The sequence below is a fragment of the Camelus dromedarius genome, chromosome 36, assembly GCF_036321535.1.
Source record: "Camelus dromedarius isolate mCamDro1 chromosome 36, mCamDro1.pat, whole genome shotgun sequence".
Taxonomy (NCBI): Eukaryota; Metazoa; Chordata; class Mammalia; order Artiodactyla; family Camelidae; genus Camelus; species Camelus dromedarius.
Window position 1 is genome coordinate 6,137,830 of NC_087471.1, and position 21,046 is coordinate 6,158,875.

Sequence of the window (21,046 nt, forward strand, 5' to 3'; positions counted from 1 at the left end):
AAGAAATCTAAGTAAATACCTGACTCTCTACATAAACCAAAGGCATCCTTGGGCTGAAGCAGGTGATTATTAAACTAAGACGGAAATTTCTTTTCCCTCTGTGTGATTAACCAGCAACAGAGACCAGCGCATTTACAAAAGAATGACCATCACCTCCTACAGACTAAGCTACTGCTTTTGATTATTTGGTCTCCGTAGATTTGTCAGGTGGGCTGGGAGAACACGGTAACCAGAAACACGTAAGCTCAACAGCATGCAGTCTTTAGGGAGCAGAAAATCACACACAGTTATGTCTAATAACGACACAGTACTTTATTTTAAAAACACTCAGATGTTTCAAAAAATACATAGAAAAATAAGGTTTGGTTGGGGGACTTAACTTCAACTCACAGGCTTGTGTGTTACAGATCGGAGCGGGAGTAATGCCCTTGGAGAACCTGACTGAATTTATTCAACAGGACAGAAACAGGCTGTCTGGGTGAAGTGGTCCGGGGCACCCTCCAGTGTACCTATAGGATACGGATACACTAACTCTTCAAATATCCTTCTGCCAGCGTGGGTATGCGTGAGTGACTAGTTCCAATGGGGGAAAAGCAAGATGGATTCGCCAAACCAAATGATTTTAAACACAGTCTTATTCTTTTCTTTTTGCAACACAACATACATCGCGGTAAAATGTTTAATCCTTGCAGATTTGGGGGGTGAAAGAATTGAAGGCGGAGGGTGGCAGAGGAAGGATACTGACTGCAGAGCAAACACTGAATGCTTATGTTAAAAGGCCTGTGAGAAAGAAAAAGCAATTTAGGGGGTCCTGCCTTCTGTGCTCCCTCTTCTGGGTGGGCAACATGTGGCATTCGGCAATATTTCAACGTGAAGCTGGAACGATAGAAAAGTGGGGTGAAACCAGCCAGCTTTCTATCAACTTTGGCAATTTTGCCACCAGGAGTAAATTGGATCTTTTTAACAGGAGGAAATTGAAAGGTTTCTCACGGAACAGAATTAAGTAGTGGGATCAAGAGATTTCCACGCCTCGGGGTACCTCGTTAGTAACTGGCTTTTTTTCATTCCGAAGTTCCCCCTCTACTGGGTCACCTGAGATTACATGATGAAAACAGAAGGGTGGCCAGATTTCTCCTGTGCCCTCTTCTCATTCTCTCTGAAGTTGTCAGGTGACTCCTGGGAGGTGGGGGAACCCACATTTTTTTTTTTTAAATAGGCATTAAACACAGTTCTTGAAGCATTTGGATAGTTTCATTGTTAAACGATGGAAGCCATAATAACGTGTTTTGAAAACTGTTTCCTTTTTCTTAGCCTCTTCCTGCAAAGTGCCATCAGTCAGTCGCTCAGAGGCCTGGACTTTCTAAGGCGCAGGCCCCCTTTCTCCCCGCCCCGCCCACGAGCCCTTGATTTCCACTGGACCATTCAACAGTGCGTGGCCCTTCCTTCCACACTGTGTTCTTCCTTGTGTATGAAACCCTCACCCATCTTACCGCCTCTGCCTGCCTGGATCCGAAAGGGTTCTCAGACTTTGAACTGTAACAACAGAGCCACGAGAGAGTCCTATAAAAGCAGCAGTGACCTTCTAGAGCTGTCAAGTCTTTAAATAGGATTTGGGATTTAATGCCATATATTTTTAAAGGAAAGAAATAAGAATTGCTTGTTTTGAAAAAAAAAAAAAAAAAACAAAACACATGTCTTTTGGCCAATGCAGAATCCACTCCCCCAATGCCACTTTTTTTTTTTTTTTAAACCCAGGAGAGAGAAAGCTTTGGGGGAAAAAAAGAAAAAAAGCAAAAAAGCCCAGATCTCAGGCTAAATAAGGAAGGCGTTATATGTTAGGTGCAGCCAGACAAAAAGTCTGGACTGAAACAAAGCCCTTCCGTGGGTGATTGCTAGGGAAAGGGGACCAAAAAAAAAAAAAATAATAATAATAATAATAATAAAAGGAGAGGAGGATGGAGCTTAAAGAATTTGGTGATCTGTCATGGTGTAGTATGAGTTATAGCCTGACAACGCCAGGAACTTTCTCATTCTAAATTCTCAGGCCCAGAGCAAAAAGGTCCAGAAAAGGCTTTTTTTTTACCTTTTGCTGATAAAAAATGCAATGCCCCCAGCAGCAGTGTGGAGAGTCCTCGGGCCACTGTCTTGGACATGAGGAGACTCTGCTGGCCTGGGCCCACCTCTTGCAGGAGAGTTCTGTTTGTACAGCTTGTCTTAAAACCACAGTGAGTCCTTCTTGTTCTACTTGGGCCACCCTGTAAATACTTCAGTTGGCAGATTATTTAGAAAGGAATAAGAAGCTTATATCTCACCTCTTCCTACCCATCTCCATATCCTGTGCCAATCTGCTGAGCACGGACCACAGGCTTCTCTCTGGAGTCCTCTATTTCCCTCTCTCTTCCAGGGACAGAGAGAAACCTTGGTTATAGTCCAAGGCCAACGAGAGACTTCTGACCTTCAGCTTAATTCAGTAGGTGACATCCTCACCCTTAGCCGTCCCCCCTACCCCCACTGCCTTCACGTTTGCTCTTGTGAATGGATGCTCAGCCACACGAGAGGATGGAGCTGGAGCAGCAGAACCCTCAGAAGTGAAGCGGACATCACCTCACACATCCCATCAGCTCATACAGAATCACCCGAAGTGCTGGAAACTGCACTTGGCTTTGTCCCTCCCCACTTCAAGCAGGTCTGTAAAAGCAAAAACGACCTCGTTCTGCGTTGGGGGAACTATTTGGATATTAAATTATTCCCTGTCCCAGATCTTTCATTGGCCCGTCAGTGAAGAATCTCGGATTTTCATGCAAACCTCCCACAGTTTTGGTCTGCACGCCTCTTGCTGCCTGGGCCTCCCTGACCCTGGCCCCTTTCCTTCCAGAGGGACCACCTGGGAAAGGCAGTTTTGGATCACGGGTAGTTGTCTGCACTGGTGTTACCAGAGAGCTGGGCTCCAGCCTCCCAAGCAGTAAAGGTAGGGGTAGTAAGGGTAGGTGTTATGCACAGAGATGAGGGAGGCCCGCGAGAAGCCTTCCTCTTTCCGAGCTGGTAAGGAGGCTTGTTTCTCCAGGTCCCCCAGGTCCGAGGTGAGCTGCTTCCGCTTGGTCTTGTAGCGTCTGTTCTGGAACCATATTTTCACTTGGGTCTCTGTGAGCTTGAGGTTCTTGGCCAGGTGAGCCCTTTCAGGGGCTGACAGGTACTTCTGGTGGCTGAACTTCCTCTCTAACTCAATGACCTGAGTGTGGGAGAAGGCGGCTCGGGAGCGCTTCTGCGGCTGCCTGGGGGTCTGGGGCCGGCTCGGTAAGGTGCCCGGAGTGTTTTCACAGTCCAACAGATAAGTCCCCAAGTGCCTATCTGGAAAGGAGCGGGGAGAAGCAGGGATGGGAAGGAAAACGTTACATGGTAGCAGAGAAGAGAACAGAATTCAATCCACCCTTATCTGTTTTTCTGGTGAGTGAACAAACCACCCACTGTCAGCTTGGATACACTGCACTTTTTTCACATGACCAAGGGACTCCCCAAGTGGGGAGTGAGTGAATACGTAGATTATGTATTAGTTTTCCAATAGTCATCAAGGACCCAAAGTGGGAGAGGTTAGTGGTAGAACTTACTGCCACATCGCCCAATAGAATTCAATAGGGATTCTGGATGTGACTTGAGGAGCAGTGGGAGAAGGGAGGCAGGGAAGACTTAGAAATAAGATACCCAGTGAAGTGGGACCCAGAGGCATCCGGTGTGAACATCCGGGTGGCAAGAGAAGGCTTGTGTGGCAGGAGAGTTCATTCTCTGGCTTTAACCCCCCTTTTTTTCTAAATGAGCCGAGCCATACGGATGCCTCGTACGAAGGGGGTCAATTGCATGGTGACGGCTGGTACCTAGACTTACTGTGGCGATCACTTTGTAGTATACAGATACCGAATTACTATGTTGTACACCTGAAACTAATATAGGATGATGTACCAAGTTTACCTCAATTAAAAAAAAACTGATAGGAGAGAAAAGTGGTCTACGCTAAATGTTCCGACGGTTATATCTCCCGAGGACCAGAGTGACTCCTAGATTTACTGTTTTATTATCTGTGGGACTGAGAAGCAAAGGGAATCTTTGCTGGTCAAACTCTGTTTTATTAATATTAATAAGTTATTATCAGTAACTTGTTACATGTTAGTTTTTGTTAATGCCAAGAGGTAACGCGGGGCTGGCGCCAAGCAAGGGTCGCGCAGTGGCTGGGAGCGCGTGTCAGGGTTTCCATCTAGGTCACCGGAGCATCGTGGCGCTGCGTGAGCGCCAGCCTTTGAGCCCCGGGCGCCAAGAACCCGCGGCGCAGAGCACGGCGCGGCGGGGAATCAAGCCCATGGCTAAATCCCGCGCCGCCCTGACGCTGGGGCTCAGGGTTCATCTCTGAGGCGCGCCCGAGGCAGAGGCGGTGAGGTCCCTCCGCCTGCGGCCGCGGGGCCCCGCATCCCTGCGGCCGGAGCTCGGAGAGGCCCGCCCAGCACCCGCCCTCACGCCCATGCAGCCCGCGGGCTGACCCGCCCTTCTTGCGGGACTCACCCCGGCCAGCCCGGCCGCCCCAGCCTCGCCGGCTTACCTGCCTCAGTCTCCGCCGGCGGCTCGGCCTCCCTCCGCGCGGCGCGGAGCCGGGCGCTCGGCTGGTCCTCGGGCGCCCCGGCGCCGCCCCTTCCTTCTTCGGACTCCTGCGCAGGGTCTCGCCTCGGGTCCGGCTGGCGCGGGGGCTGCGGCCGCGGGTTGCCCTCTGGGCCTCCGTGCCGCTCCGCGCCGTCCCGCAGGATGTCCTGGATGAGGAAGGAGGTGAGCGGCTTGGACGGGGCGGGTGGCGCGGCCCGGGGTCTGCAGCCGGCCGCGCCTGCCTCCGCTGGCCGTGGCTCGGGAGCCCGGAGCATCCTGGCGGCCCGGCCCCCACGCTGGCGCTCGGTGCCGAGCGGCTGCGCCGGCAGCGCCCGCACCACTTTCACTTTCCGCGGCCCCGCGCACTTATAGCCCTGGGGGCGCGCCGCGCCGCCTTCCCATTGGCCGCGCGCTCGAGCCGCGCCGCTGATTGGCCGTCCGGCGCTCCAGGTGCGGGAAAAGGGAAGTCTCTCGCACAGTCTCGGGCTTGTCTTCCATAGAGGTCTCTACACTTTCCTTCTTCTCCTGGATCCTCGGTCGCCTCCCTCCTCCCTACATCGTTTTCCCAGGCTGAGAGCGAAAACCAAAGCGAGTCTCCTCTGCTCCAACCCACAACATAAGTTTAGCTGCTTCTGGGAAATCATGACGCAGAAGAGAAATACCCTATTTAGCTCTTAGAGATGAGTAAAGTGCCTTTACTCACAAAGAAATAGGCGGGGCAATTACCACCACCTCACTTTGCAGGTGAGAATTCTGGGTGCCCGGTGACAAGGAGACATTGGTAGCAAAGCTGGAGCTACTAAATCTAAGGCTCTCAAAGAGACATGACAGCTTGCGGTACCTGACCCAAGGCTGGATTCTGTCCTGGACGTTATTGAGGAAACTGATGAAAATGGAATAGGAACAATGGCTGGAAGTACTGAGTCAGTGTTACATTTCCTGAAGTTGGTGACAGTACTGTGATTGTACAGAAGAATGTTCTTAGGAAGTAAACACTAAATTGTGTAGGGGCAAAGACCCATGATGTACGTTACTTACCTTCAATTGGTTCAGAAACAGTGATACAGATGGATAGCTAGATCCCATATGATAAAGTGAATGGGTCGAAATATTAATCAGTGAGTCTAGAAAAAGGATATAACAATGTTCTTTTGAACTATTTTTTATTTAAGCAACTTTTCTGTACATCTCGGTCTAAGGTACCTTTCATTCCACGGGAAACTTTTCAAAAAGATGGTATGTTGCGTGTCTGGGGAGGGAGTAGGTTATTGTGAATAAAGCAACTGCTAAAGAGAGCCACCCTGTGCAACAGGAGGGTCTTTGACAAAGATGGTTTTTCTTCTCTTATTTTTTCATTTGAAAAAAATTGTAACATTTTCTTTTGAAATAGTTAGAAATTCCTAGGAAGTTGCCAAATTAGTACCCCTTAGCTTCCCCAATGATGACATATTATATAACCACAGTACCGTATAAAAACCAGGAAATTAATATTGATACACACCATTAACTAGACTACAGATCTTATTTTATTTTCATCATTTTGTGTTCTTGTGTGTGTGTGTCTGTGTGTGTGTAGCTGTATGCAATTTTATCATATGAATAGATTCTTGTAATGCCACAATCAAGATACAGAATGGTTCCATCATCACAAAAGGACTCCTTGTGCTATCTGTTTGTACTTGTGTAACCAAACCTCTTCTCTCCATCACTGACCCTTGGCAGCTACTAATCTGTTCTCCATTTCTATAATTTTACTATCTGGAGAATGTTATATAAATGGAATCAAACATCATGCAGCATGTAACTATGTGGAATTGAGGGTTTTTTCCCCCCACTGAGTATAATGCCCCTGAGGCCACTCAGATTGTTGCATGTATGAATAGCGAATACTTTTTAAAAAAATTACTGAATAATATTCCACTGTATGGATCTACCAAAGTTTGTTAACCATCCACCCACTGAAGGACAATTGATCTGTTTCTAGGGTTTTTTGTTCGTTTTTTGTTTTTGCTATTTTGAATGAAAGTGCTGTGGACATTCACGTACAGGTTTTTGTATGAACACGTGTTTCCATTTCTCTGGGATAAATGTCCAGGAGTGGACAAGTTCTGGGTCATAGAGTAATTGCATGTTATTTTTATTAAAAACTGCCAAACTATCTTCCAGAAGGATTGTACCATTTTTAGATTTCCACCAGCAACATATGAGAGTTCCAGTTTCTCCACATCCTGATCAGCATTTGGTGTTATCATTATTTTTTTATTTCAGTCATTCTAATAGGTGTGTAGCAATATCTCATTGTGGTTTTAATTTTCAATTTGCATTTCCCAAGTGACATTGGGTATCTTTTCGTGTACTCCTTTGCCATCTGTATTTCCTCTGTAGTGAAATATCTGTTCAACTCTTTTTGCATATGTTATAATTGGATTTTTGGTGGGGAGCTTGCTATTGAGTTTTGATAGTTTTTCAAAATATATTCTATATATAAGCCTTTGTTGAATATGTGGTTTGCAAATACTTTCTCTTAGTCTGTAGCTTGTCCTTTCATTTTTTTTTTAAACAGGATATTTCACAGCACAGAAGTTTTTAATTTTGGTGAATTTTTATTTTTCAAGTTTCATTCTTGTTGTCATGCCTAAGAACTCTTTGCTTAATTCTAGGTACTGAAGATACTCTCCTTTTATTTTTTATCTCCTATTTATCTTCTAAATGTTTTATATTTTACTTTTAAATCCATGATGCATTTGAACTAATTTTTGTATATAGTGTGAAGTTTAGATTGAGTGACCTCTTTTCATTTTTAAAATTTAGAGCTGGGTGCCATTTCAAATCAAGGGGGTGAAATGTGAATTATTTAATATCTAGTACATATGGAAAAAATAAAGTTCTATTCTTATAACAAAATAAATCCCAACTGGCTCAAAGATTTAAAACATTAACAGGCACATGAAAAAAAAAAAAAAAAGAAGTTTAACCACACTCATCATTAGAGAAATGCAAATCAAAACCACATTGAGATGCCCTCTTTCCACCTATTAGATTGACAGAGGTTAGAAAGTTGGATAATGTCTAGTGTTGGTGGGGAGTGAGGAAGAGTTGTTCCCATACTGTTGGAGGGAGAGTAAGTCAGTTTTGTATATTTGGATGGCAACTTGGCAAAATCTGTCAAAATTAAAACTGGGTGTATCCTTTGACACACATATTCCACGCTTAGAGATTTACCCTAGAAATATTCAAATACACAACATGCTGACTTGGGATCATATCCTCAGTTTGATCAGAGAGTGATTCAAGTTGCAAAAAAAAAAAAAAGTTAAAAATGAGCTCCTTGTGTAAAAATGATATTCACAGGTTATCTATAGAATATTTTATATTTGAGCATTTTAATATATAGAAGAATCTAGAAGGATATAGCATCTCAATAGATCAGTTACCTCTGGGCAGAAGGACGGAACTAGCGGAGTGGGAAAAGAGGAGAGCAGATCAGGGGGAGTTTCCCTGGCTCAGTCCACCCTGTTTCTTTGCCTCACGCCCTCCTCCCATGGGATCATAATAGGCAGAGCCACTGAAAAGAGGGACAGAAGGATGAATTAAGCCACCCTCCACAAGGTTAGCCTGGATCAGTGGTAGTACGGAGTTGTTCAGAGGTGCTGCCTCCCCACTGTTACTGCTCGGTGTCCTGCATTTTTCCATGTGGCTTTTGGGTTCAGATGATTTTCACGTGCTAATGTGAAAATGCTATGTGAGTTTGGTGACACATTAAGCTACCTTCAGTTACACAAGGGCATGACTTTTTTTTATTTTTATTTTCCGACTGGAGGCTGGCGGAGTGCAGAGTTGCAGGATATGAGGGGTGTGGCAAGGAAGAGGAAGGTAAGGAGGCCAGCCCAGAGCCCAGGGTAAACAGCCTGGGAGGTTGAGCGGTGGAGATGGAAGGGGACAGGTCTGGACGGGTAGACCTGTGCTTCTCAGACTTCGAGGTACACACAGATGGCCCGAGGAGCTTATTACCATGCAGATTCTGCTTCAGTGGGTCTGGGTGCACCCTAAGACTGTGATTTCTAACAAGCTCCCAAGTGACACCATTGCTGCCAGTCCAAGGACCTCCCCACTGGCCACTGCCACCAGCAGTGAGGAGCTGAGTACTCTGGGCAGCTCCGGGATTGAGATGGAGGATGCGGTGAGGAGGCCATGGAGGCCACTGTAGGCCACGTGATCTACTCCATTTTTGTTTTTCCCTGGGGACTTCTGACCTCACGTGGGTCTGGGCCCTTCTATCACTCTGAAACCCATTCATGTTTTAAATGCCATACTTGCCAAAAGACCTCTCTCTCCCTCCATCCCAAGACCCTGTAAAAAGATCTGTTCCTCCAGCTCTGTACCTGTTTATGCCAATTTTTCCTGCAGGCCTCTCTGTGTGGCAAAAAGGATTAGGGTTTGGGGAAAGTTCAGTAGCAGATAGTGACTCAACCTCATTATGCCCCCATCAGTGCTTATCACCCAAGAAAAGCCATTGGGGAAGATTTATTGGGCAATAGGAACCCAAGAGTATTTTGCTAACGGTGCCCCTGGTCACCTCCTCTCTGCCCCCTCCATGGCTGCCTGTTTCTGGTGAGCCCAAGGCTGTGGGGGCGTCTGCTGAAGTTTCCATGTGGTCTAACTGGGTGGCCGCCATCCCTCGGTGCCTGGTCTGCTCAACAGCTTAACAGAGGCCCCACGGGGAGACACACGGGGGGCTGTTTGTCTAGGGAAGGAGGCTCTGACCTTCTCACAAGCTCTCCAGCTGCCAGAAGCAATTTGAGACCAACTCTCTCCCACTGCCTCCAGCTCTCAGCAACCCCCTCCCCAGAAAATTGGGCAGGCCACCAAAGATGGTACCCTGAAATGATGGTATCCTGGCTGGATGATTATCTGAGAAGGGGGCAGAGCCAATTTCTGGGGATGGGGTGGGTGCACATCCCTCTGGGATGAGGGGCTAGGAGCTAAGACTGTGCTTGGCTCTTTAGGGGGTTCTACTGACCCCCGTGACTAGACGGGGACTGGGGTCATGAGAGGCTATCTTGCAAAGAAAACTGCCTTCTTCCAGAACTACCAACCGGAGCTCCTCTGACAGACACTTTTCTGGAAATCATTTAGGACAACATAGCAACAGACCACTGAGAGTAAGTCGCTCAGCCAGGGGTTCATATTTGGCCCGAGGCAAGTCCTGCCCAATGCAGGCAAGACCATCCTGGTGTTTTTCACAGACCATAAGGGAAAGGGCCACCCAGGCATGAGGGGAAGGATGGGGAAATCCTTCTAGACCACCCTGCAGTGCCCTGATGCCTGAAATGCTTTGGACATCCGTAAAGGCTTTCATCCCATTCATATATTTATCCAGGTTCCCTTCCCACCTGAAGGGGCTCAGAGAGGGGAATGAGGGGAGATGGAAAACGACCCAGAAGGCATGGAGAGAGGGGATGCTGGAGAGGGCAACGTTCAGAACCAGGAGGTATGTGGCACTCCTATTTAAAATTCACAGAATTGGGTATTGAAAGACCTGAGACATCATTTTAGAAGTGGGGAAACTGAGGTTCAGAAAATCTAAATGACTCCTCCAAAATCACATGTTAGTGACCAAGTCAGAACTTGAACCCAGGTCTCTCAATCTGTAGGTTGGTTTTATTTCTATCTCTTTTCTTTTCTTTCTTTTTTAAAATTTTTTTAATAAATTGAACCCAGGACCTTGTGCATGCTAAGCATGCGCTCTACCCCTAAGCTATTTCCCTGCCCGGATTTCTATCTCTTAAAACATGTGATTTCTACTATAAAATGTTTTAAACAGTCAAGAAATGCAGAGATAATTTCTATCATTGAATTTATGGCATGTACTTTTTTTTTTTAAAGAAATAAAATGTTACAGGCATGACCAGAGTTCCCCTGCCAGAGTTTTACTTCTGTGACCAGCCAATGGGCATGATAAGGCCTTAAAAGAAAAACAAAAACCTGTTCGTGGATCCTCTTGGCAGAGCCGGCAGGTAGCTGATTGATAAGCAGGAAAAACTGAGGGGTCAGATCAAGCATGACACTGCTTCTCTCCAGAGACCTCTGCATGGAATCCACTCCTGCAAGAAGAGGAGGGGGAGGGCGGGGGGAGAGGGGTGGCGGAAGGCGTGGGGGCTGGCTGGCCTTTCACTGCTCAGCTTGGCTCCCTGAGAAACTAGCCGCAGTCGGCACGGTGGGTCCCGCACACCCCTGACGGCCGTCTCCCGCAAACAGGGGTAGAAGCCCCTGGTACCATCTGAGTTCTGAGCAGGAGAAGGAGTGTGGAGAGAGGGGCCGGGGATGGTGAAGGAGCCCAGGTGAGATACCTGATCTTCACAGACTTGCCCACTTCCTCCAGGGAAGGCTCAGCACCAAGAGGGGAAACTGGCCCATTCAGTGTCCCGCCGTTTTAGGGTGACGTAGCATTTCACCAGGACTGCTTGAAATAGATCTTTCTCAACCAGTGAAATTCAGTGATACAGACACCCTGGGCCTGGTGCTAAAACAATAGTAGCTGAAACTTACCTGACATTGAAAATGTGCTTTAGAGTCCTTTTCTTATATTAACTCACTTAGTTTTTACAACAACCCTCTGAATAGGTACTATCATACCCCCAATTTACAGAAGGAGAAAGTGAGGCACAGAGAAGTTGACTAACTTTGCTGCAGTCACTCAGCTAACAGGTGCCAAGCCAAGATGCACATCAAGCAAACTGGCCCTGGATCCTCCTTAGCAGCGGGACAATTTTCAGATAAAATTTTACGTGGATGCCAAATGTCTGACAGATAAAGGCAAGTCTGCAGCCACTGAGCAGTGGTGAGGAGCTGGTGACACCTCCCCTCCACATACCTAGACCCCTCTGTCCCAGCGCTGGTCCTGGGAACTCTCACGGTGTTTCAGAAGCTGGTTTGAAAGCCACTAGACAAGGGGGCTCTTCAACTGACCCTCAAAGACTGGCAGCTTCAGGATGGAAGGCTGCACGGAGGAGGTGGTCCTTTAAAGAGACACACGGAGAGGACTGGAGTAGGTGGAGCAGAGGAGGAAGGGTCTGCCTGGTAATTGTAGCAGCCCACAGTTTATACTCACAGGCCACTCGGGGCTTTGGAGGGTTTGGAGCAGAGAGAAGGGGTACCATCAAATTCGTGTTTTAGGAAGACAGTGCTGGTGGCAATGGTGACAGACTGCATCAAGGGAATCAGGACACAGGCTGACCTGGGACAGTGAGAGTGAGGGCCTGTGTAGTAGATATTGCAAAGGAACAGCTGATGTGGGGCCTACAGGGTGGCCTTTGGCCTCCTAGAGGCCAGTTTATTTATTTGTTTGTTAAACTTTTGTTTTTAATGGAGTTACTGAGGATTGAACCCAGGACCTTGGGCATGCAAAGCATGCGCCCTACCACGGAGCTATACCACCGCCCCCCCCCCCCCAACTGAAAGAGGCCAAGTTTAAACCCTGGCTCTGCCGTTTCCCCGGAGCAGGTTCTTGGCCGCTCCTGGCCCAAGTTACCTCCCCTGATAAGTGGGAGTGATAAGAGCTGGCTGCTGTGCAGTCACGTCCTGCCCTGCGGATCAAGCGGGGTCTTGTGTGTGATTCTAAGTGAGTGTCCAGACCAAGGACAGCTCCAGCCAGTGTGATCCCCGATCGCCCCAGTTGGTCATGTCAGGTTCCCCATCAGGACTGAAGGAGAAGGAGGCAGGCCAGGCCATCCACCAGCTGCCCGAGAAAAGCTTTGTCAACCGTTTCCTCAGGCCCACGATCTGGCCTTGAAGCTGAGAGTGTGTGAGGAGAGGGCTGTGTGAAAAAGTCCCTTTCTGCCTGGGTGGTGGGTGGGTGCTGGAGATACCAGCTCTGGAATCACAGTCCTGAGGGTTGGGATTCTTTATTTATTTCTTAATTTTTTTTTTTTAGTATGCTTTTTGTTTTGTTTTTTAGTGGGGGAGGTATTTAGATTTATTGATTTATTTACTTATTTTAAGGGAAGTACTGGGGATTGAACCCAGGACCTTGTGCATACTGAAGCACACGATCTACCACTAAGCTATACCCTCCCCCTCTAAGGGTTGGGATTCTGCTCCTTAAATTTGGGGGCTTGGAGTTGAGGGGAGCTGCTGAGAGGGAGGAGAAGCAGGCATCTTGGGAGCAGAGCCTTCTGTGGGTGGTGGGGAACGGAAGCAAGTCATAGTCTGTGTGCTCCCTCACCACCACTTGCACAAAATAAAGGATGGGGCAGCCGGCAGGGGATGGTTGCAGACCTGTGGGCTGGTGCGGGTGCATAAGGATTGTCCAGCTGCCCTGGGGACAGTGGATGTGCATTCACGCTGAGGCCGATGCAGATCAGCCTCTGCCAACTTTGATCTTCCTGGCGGGAGCCATGTTCTTCTTGTCCTCTTATGGTCCCTCTCCATCGCAGCCAAGAGCTACTGCTCACTGCCTGGGGGCAAGCCTACAGCTGCGTCGCAGCCCAGCCTCCCGGGGAGCCTTGGCCCTGCTCTGCAGGTCAGGCTATTTTCAGGTCAGAAGGCTATTACTCGATTAGGTAGGAAAATACAAAGGGCCCAAGGGTTGTGTTGCCTCGATTCTTCTCTTGGGATAAGAGCTGCTGCTATTAAAGGGCCATGATCAGTGGGATTCCACAAGAGGATGGCAGGTTACAAGGTCCACCATCTGCAAGAGACGAGATCTACATAACACGAAGGTGGCATTAGAGGTGGGCCTCCTGCCACGGGGGTGTCTCTACTGCCCCTGTTTTCCATTTGTTGCCTCAGAGATGAGAATGTGACCCCCAGAGACAGAATGAAATGATGCAAAGTGATGCCCATCTTGGAGGGCATAGCCTGGGTCACTCTGTCTAGATTTATGGACTGTTAGACCCACGGGGGCATCTCCTTACACCACGGCCAAGGTCTAGGAAGAGAGGGTCCAACCCAATACACTGCAGTCCACCTCCTCCCCTGTAAAACCTGCTCTTACAGGGAACTCTTCAGATGGTGCATTTGAGGATTATAAGTGAGTGAATTGCCCCAGGGCAGGATAACGCTCAAGAAGAAGGCATTCTGCAGCTGAGGCTGACCTTTCAAAGCGCCTGCACACTTGGTATCTTGCCTGATCCTCACCGTGTCCTGTGATGATGAAGAGCTGGCTTGGTTTTCCAACCTGGAGTTGGAAGGAAGATGCCACTTCCTCTCTGATTATGCAGCTGTAAGGATGTGATCCTGAGCTGCCAGTAGCTGTGTGCTGGGCAGTGGTTTCAGCTGGCTCGGGAGAACAACGAAGCTGACCTGGCAGAGCGAAGTGGACATGAGAAGTGGGCAGGGTGTAAGTGGGGAAACTCCAGCCTCTGCTTCCAGCCAGCCTCACGTAAGCCTTCCTGCCACTCAGCTCTGGGGGCGAAGAAAATGCCTTGAATTTTTTGCTCATGCTGGTGTGAGTTGGGTTCCCGTCACAACCCAGAGAGTCACAGATAACCACTAGTGTAACTAACTCCATTCTCCCCAAGATGAAGTTGAAGCCGGGAAAGATGAAGTCAACTCACCCTCCATGGCTGAGCTGGTCCACAGCAGAGCTAAGCCAGAATCGGGAAGATTTAACCACATCGATGGTCAAAGTGGTCTCCAACTCAGAGACAGTTAGGAACCTTACCTCTGAGTCAAGAACGGTTCAATGTGATGAGCCAGTCAGATCAGTTTCCCTGCAGGGTGTTTGAGCAAGAGCCTGGAGAGGGGGTGAAAACGAAGACAGAGCTGCAGTCTAATCTCGTGATATTTGCTTTAGCATCCCTTCAGAGTTAGCATCCCGCACCCAGACAGTTATAGTTTAGATACACAAGTTCACTGGGGAGTTGTACACAGGACAAGTGGGTTTACATTCAGACCATAACTTACAAGCTTTGTGACCTTAGGTATGTCCCTCACTTTCCCTGGTTTCCTCAGCTGTGTGAGAGTGAATACTTCTGTATATGATGATCACGTGAGACAGTATTTATGGGGGACGTCTGTGCCCTGGAAAGCGTTCCTGCAGATCTTGTAGCCACGAGCATCGTAGCGTTATCATAATGCTATTAATATTTGTCACGCTGAAACCATGGCCAACAGCTGTTGTCCATGGAGCCCTTAAACCTTTGATTCACTGTCTCCTTCTGTCCACTCCCAACTGGTCATATCCAAACCGGAAGACAAAGCAGTTGACCTGAAAAAGAACTCTGAAACATTGCCCAAATCCAGAAGCAGAGGCTTTGGGTGGCGGCCCAAGGAATTGGGGGAAATCTCTTTTCCCCCATAGTGGGAAACTGGAGGCAAGGGTGTCCCCTGGTGGGCAGTTTAAGTGCTGCAAGCAGAGGCAGAGGGTTAGTCCACTGGCACTGTTCTCTCCAACGCAAAGGTTCCTGGGTTATATGTGTTATTTTTTCTCATGTGTTTACAGGACTGACTCTGATTGCAGATGCTCGGCAGAGAGCAGGGCCCGATGGAATCTCTGTGACCTCTTACATCCCAAACATTGGAAGGTGCTCCTTAGACCAGACCTTTCCCCTCTGATGACTCTCTAGGGTGGGGATGAAAATATTGGAATCAGAAGAAGCCCAGCCAGTCAGAGAACATGCGTTTGATGCTCAGTCCCTAAAATAAAGCTGTATGTTTTGCTGGTTAAATAACAGCAACTCCATACAAGGAAGCCAGACAGCAACCTCTCACTCATTTGTTCAGACAGCAAACGGTATTGAGCCTCTCCTCCATGACAGGCACAGGATGGGTTAGGAACATACCAGGGTCTAAGATAGACCTGAGGCTGATTGTTTAGAAGGGACAACGGACGCGGAGAGTAAATGCATTATGATGGGAGGTTCAAGATGCTCCAGGAGCAGGTCCCAGGAGACCTGACCCACAGGGAATGCTCAAGGGAGGCAGAAGAGGGTTCGGAGAAGGACAAGAAACAGGAGCCATCAAAGGAAAGGTTCACCTCTGGCCCCTGAAGCCCTCAGTTTGGATTCCAATCTCCTGGGCCCTAGGGTTTCAGGCAATTAAGCTGGACTGGTGACAGGAGGAAGCAGGAGCCATGGGAGCATGGATGGGAAGGAAGCAGGTTTGACTGAGACCAGCTTATGAGGATGACCCCACAGGGACTGAGTCAGAAAGCGCTCCGAGGTCTGTGACTGGGCTGCTGGCATTTTAGCTTTTCTTATACTGGAATCTGGACAGTGTCACTAAGACCACATCCTTCTCTCTGGCTGAAGGTGGAGGGACTGGCCAGAGTGTAAACAAAGAGTCAGGGAGGGAGGCAGAGGGACTTCCCACGAAGCTCTCTGCCCGAGCTGGGGGAGGTGGGACAGAGGAGACTCAGCTCCGCTCTGAATTCTCCCCACTCTCAGGCATTGGCCATTGAAAGCACGAATTCAGCGTGTCTGGGGGTACAAAGCCAGAAGGAAATGTAGGCAAAAATGGACAAGGGGGTGCAAAAGCAAGAGCATTGAAAGACTCTGTTTGCTCACAAGTGCCTGAAAATGCAGTTGTACCCCTCCCGCCCCCTCCCACCCTCGGCTTCATACTCCTCCCTCCTCTATGCTTTCCAAAAGGCTGCCACCCCTCTTACACATTTTCCCCTCAGGAAACAAAGAAAGAGGTGTCACTCAAGGGTCATCTGATTTGTGTAAGGACTCGAACTCCCTGTTGGGCCTTCAGTGGAAGTAACCCAGGACCAGGGGGCCAAGGGTCTGGGGTCTAGTCCCAATTCTGTCACTAACTTCCAGTGTGGCTGTCACCTTTCTGGCCCTCGGACTCTTCCTTTGCAAATGGGAACAGTGACATGTGCTGCCCCAGATGGAGGTGGGGAGTCCACGGTGAGATCATACGACAGTTAAAAGGCTGTTGTTATATAAGTAAAAATCTCTGCAAGGATGGATCCTTGCTCTGTAAGGTGTAACAGTTCCTAGAAGCCAGGACCAACGCCAGCCAGAGAATACAGCCGTGCATGTGAGAAAAAGTACCACTAGCAGCATTCTGTGTTACAGCATCCAGCTGGAATCTATGTGCCTTTTCAGTAAACACATGCATTGAGGTACCTGTACATTGGAACAGCATGTAGCCATGTGAATGAGCAAACTCAAGCTCCACCCAAGCACGTGGATAAATCTCATGAACATCAAAAAAGGCAGCAAGTCACTAACGAATACATGAATACACAGGCTATGATTCTATTTATGTAACATCTACAATCAGGCAAAATTAAACCATAATGTTGAGGGATGTGTCCATAAAGCTAAATCCATACGGAGAAGCCTGTAAATTATTATCACAAAGGTCAGAATAGCTGGTTTCTTCTTTGGGGAGGGAAGGAGGGAAGGGGTTTGCATTCTTGCAGGGGGATGGGGAGAAGGGCTGTTGGGGAGCTGGGACCCCTTATTTCTTGCCTTGAGTAGGAGTTACATCTGTATTCACTTTATGATTATTTTTTTGAATTGTGCATATATGTTTTATGTAGTCTTCTGGATATATGACCTATCCTACAATTTAAAAATAATAAGGGCATCTGAAATCCACAGGGAGCCACCCCAAATTAGGATAATAGCCTCAGCGATCCACCTCTTCAATTTGGTAAAGAAAGGAGAGACCGAAGCCCAGAGAGGTTACAAGGCTTGCTCAGGGTCACACAGTGCGTCTCTAGTCTAACTGGGGTAGAATGAAGTCCGACAACTCCTAACTCTGGTCCTCCATCACCTCCCGTCTCCCCAAAGAGGCTTCTTTATGAGATGGTGGGGAGGAAGGGGCATGGCCTTTTTGCCTGTTTTGTGAAAAATTAAAAAAGCGAGTTACTAGGCTGATAGAATGAAGATCTGGCATAAACTCTGAGGATGGTAAACAATTTTCAAGTGGAATTTTTAAAGATTTAAATACATACCCTCAACATGATATCACCATAATGACAAAATTATGAAAAATAAATACTGGGAATCTCTGGCAACCCTGAGATCTAGGGTTCAACTTGTGCTCAGCGTGATTTTCAGATGGTATCGGATGAAGCTGGTTTGAAGGGACTGGGGGGGGGGTCGGGAAGGGGGAGGAAGGACAGGGAGCCAGGAAGTCTGCAATTTTATTGACTTACCCACCTGGCCTAGGTGAGACCCCAGCCCTGGGACAGTCAGGAAGGGAACCTCTGCTATCTCTCTGAGAGCTTTTTTGTTTTGTTTAGAGGTCAATTACTTCCCATTTGGGGAACCTGTGAACATTAAGAGGTGACTGGAGTGACGGGACTGAACGATGCAGATAAGAGGCTGATTGCTTACAGAGCAGCGCCCTGGTGAGAGCCCTGCCTGGGATAAGCTGTGGTCGGCAAGACACACAAAGAGGGGCAGCTTTCAGTGCAAGGGAGAGATTACAGGACGGAAGATGGGCAGCTGAGGGTGGGCTGGATGGGCTGGGAGAGGGATGTGTTTTAAAGCGATCCTGACAGGCCGAAAGTGGGGAGAGGGGAGAAGAGAGTTTTCCTTCACTCTCCTTCCCTTTTGGAAAGAAATCTCCTTGGCGTCCTGTGAACCTCAAACTTCCGCGCTCTCACCTGAAGAAAAAGCCATGTGGGATGCACACGGACAAGGGTTTGTTTGTTTGTTTTGTTTAGGCCAGCAAATATGGATGCTACGGCAATCTGGGCAGCAGAACAGAAAATGTGGCAGGTCAATGGAACATCTTGGGTGTATGTGAAAGCAACACTCTCTCCTGCCTCCCGCATCTCTTCCGCCAACTGAATGCAACTGACAAAGTCCCAGAAGCCAGCCTTGAAATTTATCTCAAACTGCTATGAAATAGGACTCCAGCTTTGGCATGTGCCCATTTACTTTTCCCCATTCCCATATCCTAGACCTTTCTCAGAACTTCTCCCAGTAAATAATGTCATTCTCACCCTCATTAAAGGGATTAATCCACTGCCTCTAAGCACTGTCTCTAAGCACCCAGCTCACACCGGGTTTTCTCTCTTTCTAGAGAGTGTATTGCCTGTCTGACTTGACATGCAGTATACACCACCTTGTATTTTTAGATACCTTTCTCGTGCTAGTCTCTGGTATTCAATTAGATAGTAAATTCCTTAAGGGCGGCAGCCAAAGTTTATTTTCTTTTGTGTCCTATGTTCAGCGATGACTGAGTTAGTGATGATTGAATTAAGCCTCTGTCCCCTTCACTCACAGCCTTGACCACAGCCATCGCTGTTCCTCCTGGGCTCTTCCTCGTGGCGCAAAGCGCGGAGGCGGCGCGGGAGGCACGGTCTGTTCAGAACAACACACTCTGATAACTGCTCCTTGGGTTACAAGCGGGTGGGAGGGTGAAAGAAACAGCATTTATTAATTTCCTACCCTGCACCACGTACTTTGCTAGATCCATACGATGATGACCTACATTTCTGGGTAAGGACTTTACCCAAAGGAAAGCAACAAAGAGTTCTTAAAAATTAACATAGAGTATTTTAGAATCTCATCTTGGGAAATTTTAATACAACTCACTGAACAAATGAGGGCCAGACGGTTACTCAGTGGTGGTACTGAGCTTAAACTCAACTGTCGTGAATCTAAGGTCAATGTCCACGAGTAATTTTCCTCTTATAAGGAATACCCCTCAAAGGGAAAGGAGAATATTACACTGTATGACCATTTTCTCATGATGGAGACTTTAACTGTTATCTCTCTCTCTTCTTTTTTTTTTTTTTAAATCTTAGCTTGATTGACCAAGGAATATTTATTGATACTGTTTATTGACTACTTCCCTAACTGAAAGTACTTTTTAATCCCAGGAACACAACACTAACTATAATTGAAAGACGCTGTGGGGTGTTTCTAAACGCACTTTTGTTAACAGATTTTTATGGAGAAATAGAGAAAAGAAATGAAGACAAAGTGGTGAGAAAATGTAAGGAAATGGTGGTAAGGAAAAATATGAACACCTACCCTTGTTTTTAACTTACACGTAAACTTTAAGAGATGTCAGCTGCCAATACTCAGGCATCATTTACATAGGACCAAGCATCCCCTGTTTCCCACGCTGGTAAAAAAAAAAAAAAAAAAAAAAAAAAAAACCAGGGCACATTCGGAAATGAGAGACTGCAGAGACAGAACAATTTAATGGAATATTAGAATTTATTAAATAATAGAATTTAACTTTTGACAAATCAGTGGTCCAGGAGATGAAGGACCAGAGTTTTTCATTGTCTAAAAAATATCCCAGAAAAAAGAAAAGAGTCTGATTTGCCGACTAGGACCTACCAAAGACAACTTTCTTATTTGATCCCAAATTCCTTTTAATAAAATGAATTTGTTTTCCATCTTCAGTTTGCCTGACTTCAGATATATTTGCATTTTGAGGTGGGTAGTGGTTATAATTTCCCCTAAAGTTCAGGCTTCCTGCCCATCCTGTTAGGAACTGAGCACAAGTGGAGGCCTCCTTTCCTGATGCAGAATTTAGAAACCTACTACGTTCTGAAAGAAAACCTACAGAGGCGGGGGAGGGGTGGGGAGTGATGACAGAAGAAATCAGGTAACCTCTCCAGAGCTGAATCCAAGTTTTGTCTCTCTAGGGAATCCTGTATGTTCTGAAGATTCAGAACTTCTGGGTTTCATGTTTAATTTGAAGTTGTTTAGAAGTAACCGAGAGGTGGATGGATTCCAATGGGGTACACACAAGGCAAACACACACAAATATATTGAGTCTATTTACTCAGAGATGCTGAGCTGCATACAAGAGAGAAGCTCCACTTACAGTGAGGGAAGAACCAGAACGTGGCGGGTACCTTCTGGAGAGCAATGGGGGCTCCAGGAAAAAAGCTTTCCACTGGATTAATACCGAGTCCCAGGAGTGAAACCGTGGAGGGGAGAGGGGGGAGATCAACCCTACAGGGGCGCCTGGCTCACACCCCAGCACCTCCTGGGTCCTCCTCTTCCAGGCTCTTCATCCCCCTTCCCTCGCCCATCTCTTTCTCTCCTTCTTCCCCCACCTGTTGCCTTTAACTGGGAGATCGGGGGTCCGTAGAGCAACCCCATCACCACCACCCGCCCCTCGGGCTGCCGCGCACAAATTAAAGAGCCTCTTAGCCCCTGGGTTTGAGGGCCGAAAAGTGACCTGCCTCAGTCCTGCTCGGACACCCTAAATTGCCAGCCACTCTCGGCCTTCCTGCCCCTCGGCGCTGCTTCGTGGGCGCGGGCGCAGGCCCCGCCTTACGTCTCTTCTTGGGAGAAGAATGCCCCAGGGCTTACAGCTGGATGGCTCGTCGCCGGCGAGTCGCAGTCTCAGGGATGGCTCCGGAGAGAAGCAGACCCGTCTCCTATTCCCTCCGCAGCCGCGGCCCCTCGTCTGGGCCGTGATCCGTTGGCGGAGAAGCGGGGGACGGAGCATCTGGCCGGGGTGGCGGTATCCGAGCCAAGACGCC

General features: G+C 47.9%; 1 protein-coding gene and 1 long non-coding RNA gene across 2 annotated transcripts; one reads left to right on the plus strand and one right to left on the minus strand.

Annotated features, from left to right (window-relative positions):
• Positions 1 to 1,667: 1,667 nt before the first annotated feature.
• On the minus strand, positions 1,668 to 4,951 carry NKX3-1 (NK3 homeobox 1). The gene is made up of 2 exons (XM_031442200.2): positions 4,586 to 4,951; positions 1,668 to 3,348 (listed from the first exon to the last, which is right to left on the minus strand). The coding sequence occupies exons 1-2, from the start codon at positions 4,896 to 4,898 to the stop codon at positions 2,930 to 2,932; spliced, it is 732 nt and encodes a 243-aa protein (XP_031298060.2). The 5' UTR covers positions 4,899 to 4,951; the 3' UTR covers positions 1,668 to 2,929.
• On the plus strand, positions 1,700 to 19,295 carry LOC135320054 (uncharacterized). The gene is made up of 8 exons (XR_010379196.1): positions 1,700 to 2,686; positions 8,444 to 8,496; positions 9,710 to 9,785; positions 10,004 to 10,114; positions 10,526 to 11,464; positions 15,068 to 15,149; positions 17,828 to 17,935; positions 18,254 to 19,295. It is a non-coding gene; the product is annotated as an uncharacterized LOC135320054 (long non-coding RNA).
• Positions 19,296 to 21,046: the final 1,751 nt, after the last annotated feature.

Excerpts from the sequence above, each read along its gene's own strand:
- NKX3-1 (XM_031442200.2), bottom strand. The coding sequence starts at position 4,898 with ATGCTCCGGGCTCCCGAGCCACGGCCAGCGGAGGCAGGCGCGGCCGGC. Across the intron at positions 3,349-4,585 it reads GCCGGCGGAGACTGAGGCAG|ATAGGCACTTGGGGACTTAT; the intron begins GTAAGCCGGCGA and ends GCTCCTTTCCAG.